The 12,755-nt window shown below is 34.7% G+C and overlaps 1 protein-coding gene across 10 annotated transcripts in view; it reads left to right on the forward strand.

The window, feature by feature from the left end:
• cadps2 (Ca++-dependent secretion activator 2) overlaps nucleotides 1–12,755 on the forward strand; it is a 322,908-nt gene that overhangs the window by 233,960 nt on the left and 76,193 nt on the right. For all 10 annotated transcript variants that reach the window (XR_009806043.1, XM_061894374.1, XM_061894375.1 and 7 more), the window contains 2 exons: nucleotides 4,429–4,585; nucleotides 9,306–9,447. Coding sequence is in view for 9 of the 10 variants with exons in the window: in XM_061894374.1 (XP_061750358.1) it covers nucleotides 4,429–4,585; nucleotides 9,306–9,447 (299 nt within the window). In the remaining variant the exon portion in view is untranslated. The remainder of the gene's footprint in view (nucleotides 1–4,428; nucleotides 4,586–9,305; nucleotides 9,448–12,755) is intronic.

The raw sequence follows: 12,755 nt of genomic DNA on the forward strand, positions 1-12,755 counted from the left end.
AAGAGCGCCACTTTCATCCTCTCTTCTTGTCCTCCTGCCCGACATTGCTGCCTCTTCGTCCTCGTCGGCGCTCACACGCCGGCAGCCATTGAAGGCCGTTTGCACTTTTCTCTCGCGACTCCTTTAGACGTTAATAGCAGCGACCTCAGCGGCGGCCCGAACTTTGACCTGCCGCATCTGCCGCGCTTGGATGCTCTTTAGGCCGACGAGCTGCTCGTTAGTCCAAACGCACGTACTCTTAGTGGATACACCTACAAAATACTGCAACTCTGTCTCTACACAACACACACAAAATACTGCTACTACAAAATATTACAAAAATATTACAACTGTGTCTTTAAACAGCACTCACAAATGTCTGCAAATACATAATATTAATATTACAAAAAACTACAACTGTGTCTTTACACAACACACAAAATACTGCTACTACAAAATATTTAAAAATACTGCAAATGACTTTATACAACACTCACGAAATACTGCAATTACAAAATAATATTACTAAATGCAGCAAATGTGTCTTTATAAAACACTCACAAAATACTGCAACTACAAAATAATATTACTAAATGCTGCAAATGTGTCTTTATACAACACTCACAAAATACCGCAACTACAAAATATTACAAAATACTGCAAATGACTTTATACAACACTCACAAAATACTGCAACTACAAAATAATATTACTAAATGCTGCAAATGTGTCTTTATACAACACTCACAAAATACTGCAACCACAAAATAATGCTACAAACTACTGCAAATGTGTCTTTATACAACACTCACAAAATACTGCTACTACAAAATATTACAAAATACTGCAAATTACTTTTCACAACACTCACAAAATACTGCAACTACAAAATAATATTACTAAATACTGTAAATGTGTCCTTATACAACACTAACACAATTCTGCAAATACAAAATATTAATATTACAAAATACTGCAACTGTGTCTTTACACAATACACCCAAAATACTGCTACTAAAAATATTATAAAAAATAAAAAAACTGTCTTTATACAACACTCACAAATGTCTGCAAATACATAATATTAATAATACAAAATACTACAACTGTGTCTTTACACAACACTCAGAAAATACTGCAACTAAAAATATTACAAAATACTGCAATTGTGTCTTTATACAACACTCACAAATGTCTGATAATACATAATATTAATATTACAAAATACTACAACTGTGTCTTTACACAACACTCAAAATACTGCTACTACAAAATATTACAAAAATACTACAACTGTGTCTTTACACAACACACAAAATACTGCTACTACAAAATATTACAAAAATATTACAACTGTGTCTTTACACAACACACAAATACTGCTACTACAAAATATTTAAAAATACTGCAAATGACTTTATACAACACTCACAAAATACTGCAATTACTAAATACTGCAAATGTGTCTTTATACAACACTCACAAAATACCGCAACTACAAAATATTACAAAATACTGCAACTAAAAATATTACAAAATACTGCAATTGTGTCTTTATACAACACTCCCAAATGTCTGATAATACATAATATTAATATTACAAAATACTACAACTGTGTCTTTACACAACACTCACAAAATACTGCTACTACAAAATATTACAAAAATACTACAACTGTGTCTTTACACAACACACAAAATACTGCTACTACAAAATATTACAAAAATACTACAACTGTGTCTTTATACAACACTCACAAAATACTGCTACTACAAAATATTACAAAAATACTACAACTGTGTCTTTATACAACACTCACAAAATACTGCTACTACAAAATATTACAAAAATACTAAAACTCTGTTTTTACACAACACTCACAAAATACTGCTACTAAAAATATTATAAAAATACAACAACTGTGTCTTTACACAACACACAAAATACTGCTACTACAAAATATTACAAAAAAACTACAACTGTGTCTTTATACAACACTCACAAAATACTGCTATTACAAAATATTACAAAAATACTAAAACTGTGTTTTTACACAACACTCACAAAATACTGCTACTAAAAATATTATAAAAATACTACAACTGTGTCTTTACACAACACTAACAAAATATTGCTACTACAAAATATTACAAAAAATTCTAAAACTGTGTCTCTACACAACACTCACAAATGTCTGCAAATACATAATAGTAATATTATTTAGTGCTAGCGGGGTGTATAATATAGCCAAGAGCCAATGTTCTCCAGAAATGTGTTTGGTGTGGGTTCACAGTGTGGCGCATATTAATTAGTAAGAGTGTTAAAGTTGTTTATATCACAACCATCAGTGTGATCTGTATGGCTGTGGAACAAGACCCCTGGTTTACACATAGTAAAATAAAATAAAAACTCCTCCGTCATTTTGGAAATGACGACAGGGGAAGTGTCACTCATGATGTCACGACTTTGACCCGGCAGTAAAAGTAAGCATGTGCTAGTAAATTTGGGGAGAGTGTGACCCGGCAGTAATTCAAGGCAGGCGCATATTACATGCCCGGCGGCTATTCAAGGAAATACGGTAAATGTAATATAATACCAAAATTGTATATAATTCAAATTTCAAATATAACAAAATACATATACATCACACAATATAATGCATATATATAATACATAAATATGATATAATACATATATAATAGGATACATAAATATAATACATATATAATAGGACACATAAATATAATACAAAAATATAGTATAATGCTTATTTAATATAATACATTAATATAATACATACATTAAATACAATACATATATTCAATACATATATACTATAGTGCATTTATAAAATGCACATATGTAATATAATACATATATAATATGATACATAAATATAATACTATATAATACCATATAAATATATTATAAAAATACTACAGCCACGTATTCAAGCAACACTTAGAAAATACTATAAACAAAAAATACTGAAATTAAAAAGTACTACAACTATATCTTTAAACAACATACTGCTGCTACAAAATATTGCATCTACATATAAATGTAATATAATACATAAATATAATGTAATACAAATATAATACATAAATATAACAAAATACATATAGATCATATAATACATACATATAACATAATGCATATATAATACATAAATATAATACATATATATATAATATGATACATAAATATAATATAATGCATATATATATAATACATATATATAATATGATACATAAATATAATACATATATATAATATAATACATAAATATAATATAATACATATATGATACATAAATATAGTATAATGCTTATATAATATAATGCATAAATATAATACAAATATAACATGATACATGAATATAAAAAAATCACATAATACATAAATATAATATAATGCATTTATATAATACATAAATATAATACATGTATATAATATGATACATGAATATAATACATATATATAATACATACAATATAATAGATATATAATATGATACATAAATATAATACATATATATTACATAAATATAATACATATATAATACATAAATATAGTATAATGCTTTTATAATATAATGCATAAATATAATACATAAATATAACGAAATACATATACATCATATAATACATAAATATAATATAATGCATATATAATACATAAATATAATACATATATCACATAAATGTAATATAATACATATAGTATAATGCTTATATAATACATTAATATAATACATACATTAAATATAATACAATGCATGTATATATTAAAATACAAATATAGTAAAGTGCATATATATAATGCACTTATATAATATAATACATATATAATATGATACATAAATACATGTACATCATATAATACATATATAATATGATACAAAAATACATGTATAATATAATACATAAATATATAATATATGAATATAGTATAATGCTTATATAATATAATACGTGCATTAAATATAATACAATGCATATATATAATACAATACATATATACTATAGTACATTTACATAATGCACATATATAATATAATACATATAAATATAATATAATGCATATATATAACAAAATACATATTCTTTCAATCAGAATATTTTGTAAATATGACATTTTTTACTCCATAAAAATCCTCGGACTATTGTCTTCTGTTTTCAAACGTTAAAAGAAGTATTTTTTCTCTTCATTCTGGCTTGAAATACTTTGTGTACTCAAGAGTTTTGAAACTTTTGCAATCTTTGTTGTGCTTTTCCTCCTCCCTTCCGACACTTGCATGTTATCAGAAGTACAAACGGAGGCCGAACAGTTCTTGTCGGTTCACGCCGCGGTCTCCATGACAACGCAGCGAGAAGCAGCGACAATGCCCCCCCCCTAACCATTGCCATGGTAACCGCCTCACAGGTGACTTCCTTGTTGTGCAGGCGTTCTCGTGGTGGCCCGAACTGATGGCCGAGCACGCCGAGAGCTTCCTGTCTCTGTACCGGGCGGACGTGGACCCGGTCCTGCAGGTCCAGGCCCTGGACTCCTGGAACAGCATCCCGCTCTTCCAGCTCCTCAACGGCTTCCTGAGGACCGAGCGTGAGTCTCAGCTCCTCCTCTTCTGTCGGCCACACCCACGTTAGGAATCCACTCCACACTTAGGGCCCGGTTCTCCGTGTGATTTATCAAGACTCCAACTGTTCTGCGTTTTAGAGAGGACGCGTAAACCCGCACTTGTAAGGAAATAGCTCTGCGTCCTAAACAAGAGTGTCAACATCAAGCTGATGTTAGCATGCTAACTTATGCTAGCGTTTTAGCTAATTGTGCATGTTTAAATCTAAAAATCATGGATTTGGCTACTTAACCCTATCTTAGAAGTATGCTAACTCGTCTTATTTCATCAAGCCGATGTTAGCATGCTAACATTTTATGCTAGCATTTAGCTAATTATGCATGTTTAAAACTAAAAAACATGGATTTGGATACTTAACGCCATTTTACAAGTAAGCTAACTTGTCCTATTTAATCAAGCTGATGTTAGCATGCTAACATTTTATGCTAGCGTCTTAGCTAATTGTGCATCCTTATTAACCTAAAAGTCACTGATTTGGATACTTGACGCCATCTAAGAAGTATGCTAACGCATCCCATGTCATCAAGCTAATGTTAACATGCTAAGATTTTATGCAAACATTTTAGCTAATTGTGCATGTTTAAACGTAAAAATCCTGGATTTGGATACTTGATGCCATCTTAAAAGTATGCTAATTTGTCCTATTTCATCAAGCTGATGTTAGCCTGCTAACATTTTATGCAAGCGTTTTAGCTAATTGTGCATGTTTAAAGCTAAAATATATGGATTTGGATACTTGACGCCATCTAAGAAGTATGCTAACTCATCCCATGTCATCGAGCTAACGTTAACATGCTTACATTTTATGTGAGCGTTTTAGCTAATTGTGCATGTTTAAAGCTAAAAACCAATGCATTTGGATACTTGAGGCCATCTTAGAAGTATGCTAACTTGTCCTATTTCATCAAGCTGATGTTAGCATGCTAACATTTTATGCTAGCGTTTTAGCTAATTGTGCATGTTTAACCTAAAAATCATGGATTTGGCTACTTAACGCTATCTTAGAAGTATGCTAACTCATCTTATTTCATCAAGCTGATGTTAGCATGCTAACATTTTATGCTAGTGTTTTAGCTGATTGTGCATGTTTAACCTAAATATCATAGACTTGGATACTTGACGCTATCTTAGAAGTATGCTAACTCGTCCTATTTCATCAAGCTAATTTTAGCATGCTAACATTTTATGCTAGCATTTTAGCTAATTTAGCATGTTTAAAGCTAAAAAACATGGATTTGGATACTTGACGCCATCTTAGAATTATGCGCACAAGCGTCACTTGAAAAGGAGTAGATGATTAGTGAGATGTTCGCCTGGCCTCGAACAGAACGGGTGTTTAGTTGTCCCCTGGCGAGTTTCAAAGTCCAAACTTGGTAGACGGCGATGTGTCTCGGCGCGAGAAAGACGTCTCATTGTTCCCGCCGGGCTTTGTCTTGGCGAGAAGCGAGGCTTTTATTCCTTGCCGCGATGCCAAAGAAGCAGCGACAAAGCAAAGCGGCGGCTCGCCGCTCAAGGGCAATTTGTGAGACAAAGGAGGCATCACTTTATGACGCGAGCAAACACGCTAATGCGATGTTGTTAACAGTGGGTCGTGTGGTCGGTCACATGACAAGGTGGCGATGATGTAACCCTTGGCAAGATGGCTGCTTTTCAATCACACGTTGGGATCCAGTGGCGGCAACTTCTCCCTCCCAAATGCTCACTTGTTTGTGGCGGCGCCTGCGAGGGAGGCGGAGTCTCTTGAGGGCCGAGAAGGCTCCTCTTCATAATCCCAATCATCATCCAAGTAATGAAGCCCACAGAGACCTGCAGTCTGCTCCTGGTGCCGCGACTAACACGCTACTGTCGCCGCTGATTTAGCTAAAGCACCCGCGGGCATACTTGCTAACCTTGAGACCTCCGATTTTGGAAGGTGGGGGGGGGGACATGGTCGGGGGGCGGGGCGTGGTTAAGAGGGGAGGAGTATATTTACAAATTCACCAAGTCAAGTATTTCTTATATATATGTATGTATGTGTATATGTATGTATGTGTATGTATGTATGTATATATATGTATGTATGTATGTATATATGTATATATATATATATGTATATATATATGTGTGTATGTATATATATGTATGTATGCATATATATGTATGTATGTATATATATGTATGTATGTATATATATATATATATATATATATATATATATATATATATATATATATATATATATAAAGGGGGGGCATGGTCGGGGGGCGTTGTTGGGTTGCGGGGCATGGTTAAGAGGGGAGGAGTATATTTACAAATTCACCAAGTCAAGTATTTCTTATATATATATATATATATATATATATATATATATATATATATATATATATATATATATACATATATATCATGAGGGGTTCCCTCATGAAACAGTTCTGTAGAGATGAGGTAGTCTTGTGATTTTTCCCACACACACACATACATACATACATATATATATATATATGTATGTATGTATGTATGTATGTATGTATGTGTGTGTGTGTGTGGGAAAAATCACAAGACTACCTCATATATATATATATAAATATATATATATATATATATATATATATATATATATATATATATATATATATATAAAAGAAATACTTGAAATTCAGTGTTCATTTATTTACACATCTACACACACATAACACTCATCTACTCATTGTTGAGTTAAGGGTTGAATTGTCCATCCTTGTTCTATTCTCTGTCACTATTTTTCTAACCATATGCATGTGCAGTAGATGGCAGTATCGTCCTGTTTAAGAGTGTCACAACGAACTGCTTTGCGGTAGACGAAAACGTGACTGCTGTTGTTGTGTGTTGTTACCGCGCTGGGAGGACGTTAATGAAACTACCTAACATTAAACCCACATAAGAAACTAAGAACTCGCCCTCGATCATTCTACAGTTATAAAGTCATTGGGCAGACACGCCGTTTCTATTGTGGGAAAGCGGACGTGAAAACAGGCTGTCCTCACTCAGGCGGAGCTGGAGGCCACGCCCCCTCCAGCTCCGCCTGAATTTCGGGAGATTTATGGGAGAAAATTTGTCCCGGGAGGTTTTCGGGAGAGGCGGTGAATTTCGAGAGTCTCTCGGAATATCCGAGAGAGTTGGCAAGTATTCCCGCAGGGGTGTCGTCCAATAGCATCACTGCATTTTAGCGATTTACCGAATCTTTTTAGCAACCTTAAAATTAATATTGTTAGCCGGGAAAATGAGTTTTGATCAAATCATTTATTCTGCGATGAGGTGGCGACTTGTCCAGGGTGTACCCCACCTTCCACCCGATTATAACTGAGATAGGCTCCAACACCCCCGAAACCCAGAATGGGTCAAGTGGTAGAAAACGGATGGATGGAAATCATTTATTTTAATAAAGCTACTTTTATCAATGTATTTATTTATTTTTGTGAAAAGCTATAGTATTGATTAATTAGTTAATCATATCTTACTTGTTTTAATGAGCTTAGCAAACTAATGAGGTCTGTTTTGATGACTAAACCAGTGTTTTCCACCCACTGTGCCGCGGCACACTAGTTGTACCATGAGATATTGTTTGGTGTGCCATGAGAAATTATGTCATTTCACCTAATTGGGTTAAAAATATTCTTTGCAAACCAGTAAATATTGTCTGTGCTGTCAAATTCCATATCAGTAGGTGGCAGTAGGTAGCTAATGGCTATGTAGACGCCAGGAACAGGATTTGTTGTGATCACAATACGCAGATGACAGTGGGAGGCAGTGTGCAGGTAAAAAAGTATCTAAAGCAGTGGTTCTTAACCTTGTTGGAGCTACTGAACCCCACCAGTTTCCTATTCGCATCCTCCGAACCCTTCTTTAGTGAAAAATAAAATGTTTTTCAAATTCCAGACAAAGTTATATGATCTTTTACTGGTGCACAACCGTGCATGAACATCACCTTGTTCAAAGAACAAAACCAAAACAGTGCAACAACTCGTAACAAATTACACACCTGCAAATCAGTTTGGGTTCTGCTTTTGCCGTATCCCTAATATGCCGATAGGGAGAAGTTTTTATGTACACAATGAGTCGTGTGTGGCTTGAGTGGAGGCTCCACCGAACCCCTGAGGCCGACTCACCGAACCCCCTAGGGTTCGATCGAACCCTGGTTAACAACCACTGATCTAAAGCTTAAACTAGAAATAAACAAAAGGCATTGAAGCTTAGGGATGGCTCTGCAAAACGAGTCTCAAACAGAACTGGCTGTAAAGTAAACAAACAGAATGCTGGACTTACAGCGCGGGGAGCAGATGGCGTCCACAAAGCACATCTCTACATGACATGACAATGAATACCTAAATAGGAGTGCCAGACAAGAACTAAAACACTACACACAGGAAAACACCAAAATACTCAAAATAAGTCAGTGTGACAGGACAGGTGGTGAGAGTACACCTACTTTGAGACGAGCTATAGTGATGCATGGTTGGTTATGGTTTGAATTTTTATCCAACAATTGCGAGAACGACTTTTTACTGCTGAGTTGAATTTTTTAATGTTTTCTGCTGATGTTGTGCCTTGGGATTTTTTCAATGAAAAATGTGCCTCGGCTCAGAAAAAGTTGAAAAACACTGGACTAAACAATAGAACGTGTTCTGTCTTGGTTTTCATGTCCTCCCGTTGGCTCCGCCCACCCTGCAGCACACCTGTGCAACGGGCCCTTCCACAAACACCTGCAGGAGCTGTTTGTCCCCCTGGTGGTGCGCTACATCGACCTGATGGAGTCGTCCATCGCGCAGTCCGTCCATCGAGGCTTCGAGCACGAGACCTGGCAGTCGGTCAAGTAAGAACCCTCCCCCTGCCCGTCTAGTCGGCGATCCTTGCACCTTTATACCTGAGACTCGGTCTTTACTTGCGTGAGATTTGCTTCTTGTGTCGGTCCTCAAACTCTTTTTTTCAAAATGCCTGACTGCTGCTGCCAGATATGAACCATCAAGACAAAACACGCTAAGACTTCTGGGTAATGGAGTTGCTCTACAAAATACCAACACCCAAACACAATTTTACTGTAGAAATAACAGTAGTATAATTTTTCGATTGACAGTAATATCATGCACAAACCGCAGTTTGTAAAGTTTTGCCGAATGAGCTGTCGGGTTTTTTTAACCATAAAATTGTTTTTGTACTGGAAAATCGTCATACAAACCCCGTTTCCATATGAGTTGGGAAATTGTGTTGGATGTAAATATAAACGGAATACAATGATTTGCTAATCATTTTCAACCCATATTCAGTTGAATGCACTACAAAGACAAGATGTTTGATGTTCAAACTCATAAACTTAATTTTTTTTTTGCAAATAATAATTAACTTACAATTTCATGGCTGCAACACGTGCCAAAGTAGTTGGGAAAGGGCATGTTCACCACTGTGTTACATCACCTTTTCTTTTAACAACACTCAATAAACTAATTGTTGAAGCTTTGAAAGTGGAATTCTTTCCCATTTCTGTTTTATGTAGAGCTTCAGTCGTCCAACAGTCCAGGGTCTCCGCTGTTGCATTTTGCGCTTCATAATGTGCCACACATTTTCGATGGGAGACATGTCTGGACTGCAGGCGGGCCAGGAAAGTACCCACGCTCTTTTTTTTACGAAGCCACGCTGTTGTAATACGTGCTGAATGTGGCTTGGCATTGTCTTGCTGAAATAAGCAGGGGCGTCCATGAAAAAGACGGCGCTTAGATGGCAGCATATATTGTTCCAAAACCTGTATGTACCTTTCAGCATTAATGGTGCTTTCACAGATGTGTAAGTTACCCATGCCTTGGGCCAGGGCCAGGGCTAGGCAACCTATGGCTCTAGAGCCAGATGTGGCTCTTTTGATGACTGCATCTGGCTCTCAGATAAATCTTAGCTGATATTGCTTAACATGATAAGTAATGAATAATTCCGCTGGTAATCACAGTGTCAAAAATAACGTTCAAAATATAAACATTCCCATGCATTTTCATCCATCCATCCGTTTTTACCGCACCTGTTAAAGAAGTCGCATTAATGGTAAGAATGTTTTATTTATTGTTGGTTAGCCTCAGAATAACAATGTTATTAAAAAGAATAAGAGACTTATTGTTACCTAAAAATGTTGGTCTTTCTTAAAAATGCACGCATACAGTTGAATTCAGTGTAAAATAAAATAAAAATTATATGGCTCTCACGGAAATACTTTTAAAGATATTTGGCTTGTATGGCTTTCTCAGCCAAAAAGGTTCCCGACCCCTGCCTTGGGCACTAATGCACCCCCATACCATCACAGATGCTGGCTTTTGAACTTAGCGTCGATAACAGTCTGGATGGTTTGCTTCCCCTTTGGTCCGGATGACACGATGTCGAATATTTCCAAAAATAATTTCAAGTGTGGACTTGTCAGACAAAATAACACTTTTCCACTTTACATCAGTCCATCTTAGATTATCTCGGGCCCAGAGAACCCGGCGGCGTTTCTGGATGTTGTTGATAAATGGCTTTCGCTTTGCATAGTAGAGCTTTAACTTGCACTTACAGATGTAGCGACCAACTGTAGTTAGTGACAGTGGTTTTCCGAAGTGTTCCTGAGCCCGTGTGGTGATATCCTTTAGAGATTGATGTCGGTTTTTGATACAGTGCCGTCTGAGGGATCGAAGGTCACGGTCATTCAATGTTGGTTTCCAGCCATGTGGCGTGATTTCTCCAGATTCTCTGAACCTTTTGATGATATTATGGACCGTGGATGTTGAAATCCCTAAATTTCTTGCAATTGCACTTTGAGAAACGTTGTTCTTAAACTGTTGGACTATTTGCTCACGCAGTTGTGGACAAAGGGGTGTACCTCACCCCATCCTTTCTTGTGAAGGACTGAGCATTTTTTGGGAAGCTGTTTTAATACCCAGTCATGGCACCCACCTGTTCCCAATTAGCCTGCACACCTTTGGGATGTTCCAAATAAGTGTTTGATGAGCGTTCTTCAACTTTATTAGTATTTATTGCCACCTTTCCCAACTTCTTTGTCGCGTGTTGCTGGCATCAAATTCTGAAGTTAATGACTATTTGAAAAAAAATATATGTTTATCAGTTTGAACATCAAATATGTTGTCTTTGTAGCATATTCAAATGAATATGGGTTGAAAATTATTTGAAAATCATTGTATTCTGTTTATATTTACATCCAACACAATTTCCCAACTCATATGGAAATGGGGTTTGTAAAACTGTTTTGATACAATAAAATATATATTTTTTAACAGTGTAATTTGTCATACAAAAATTGCCCTTTCTTTCTATCCCCAAGTTATACCATAAAATATTTGTTTTTTTATACCATAAAATGTTTAGTTGTTTTTTCAAAGTTTAATTTGTTCTTTTGTTGTGCAAAATTAGCAAAAATGTGCCACCAATACTCATGTAAAAACCACCATAGATTTTACAGTAATTTTTAGCGACTGAGCTAAAATTTGTTAAATTAAACATTAAAATGCTAAAAAATACCGTAAATGTTACTGTTAGGTTTGGGTGACTAAGCTGTCAGTATTATCATCATAAAAACATTTTTTGTGATGCTTTGTACCATAAAATATTATTTTTTTTGTACCATTAAATATTTTTCTATACCAAAAAATATTTTTTACAATGTAATTTGTTAATGTTATGCAAAAGTATTCTAAAATTGTTTTATACACCGTAAAATATTTTTCATACGATAGAATTATTTGTATACTGTAAAATTTTGTTTTTATTTTAAAATACTTTTTTTACAGTGTGATTTGTTCATTTGTTGTGCAAAACTTGCCACCAATACTAAAGTAAAACCACCAAAGATTTTACAGTAATTTTTAGTTCAGCTGTCATGCACCGTAAAAATTGTTTTAACATTAAAATCGCTTTTTTTATGTCCTCGAGAACTTTTCTTTGTCGCTGTCAAATTGTTTTTATACCGTAATTGTTTAGTTTTTAGTTGTTTCCCATAAGATTGTTTTCTATTCCGTAAAATCGTTTTTTACAGTGTAATTTGCTCTTCTGTTATGCAAAAATTTCAGCTTTTTCTGTCAAAAAATTTGAGTTTTTTTAATACCATAAAATCATTTTGTATAGTGTAAAATAATTGTGTTTTTATTGTAA

Source organism: Nerophis ophidion, linkage group LG03, assembly GCF_033978795.1.
Source record: "Nerophis ophidion isolate RoL-2023_Sa linkage group LG03, RoL_Noph_v1.0, whole genome shotgun sequence".
Classification (NCBI taxonomy): domain Eukaryota; kingdom Metazoa; phylum Chordata; class Actinopteri; order Syngnathiformes; family Syngnathidae; genus Nerophis; species Nerophis ophidion.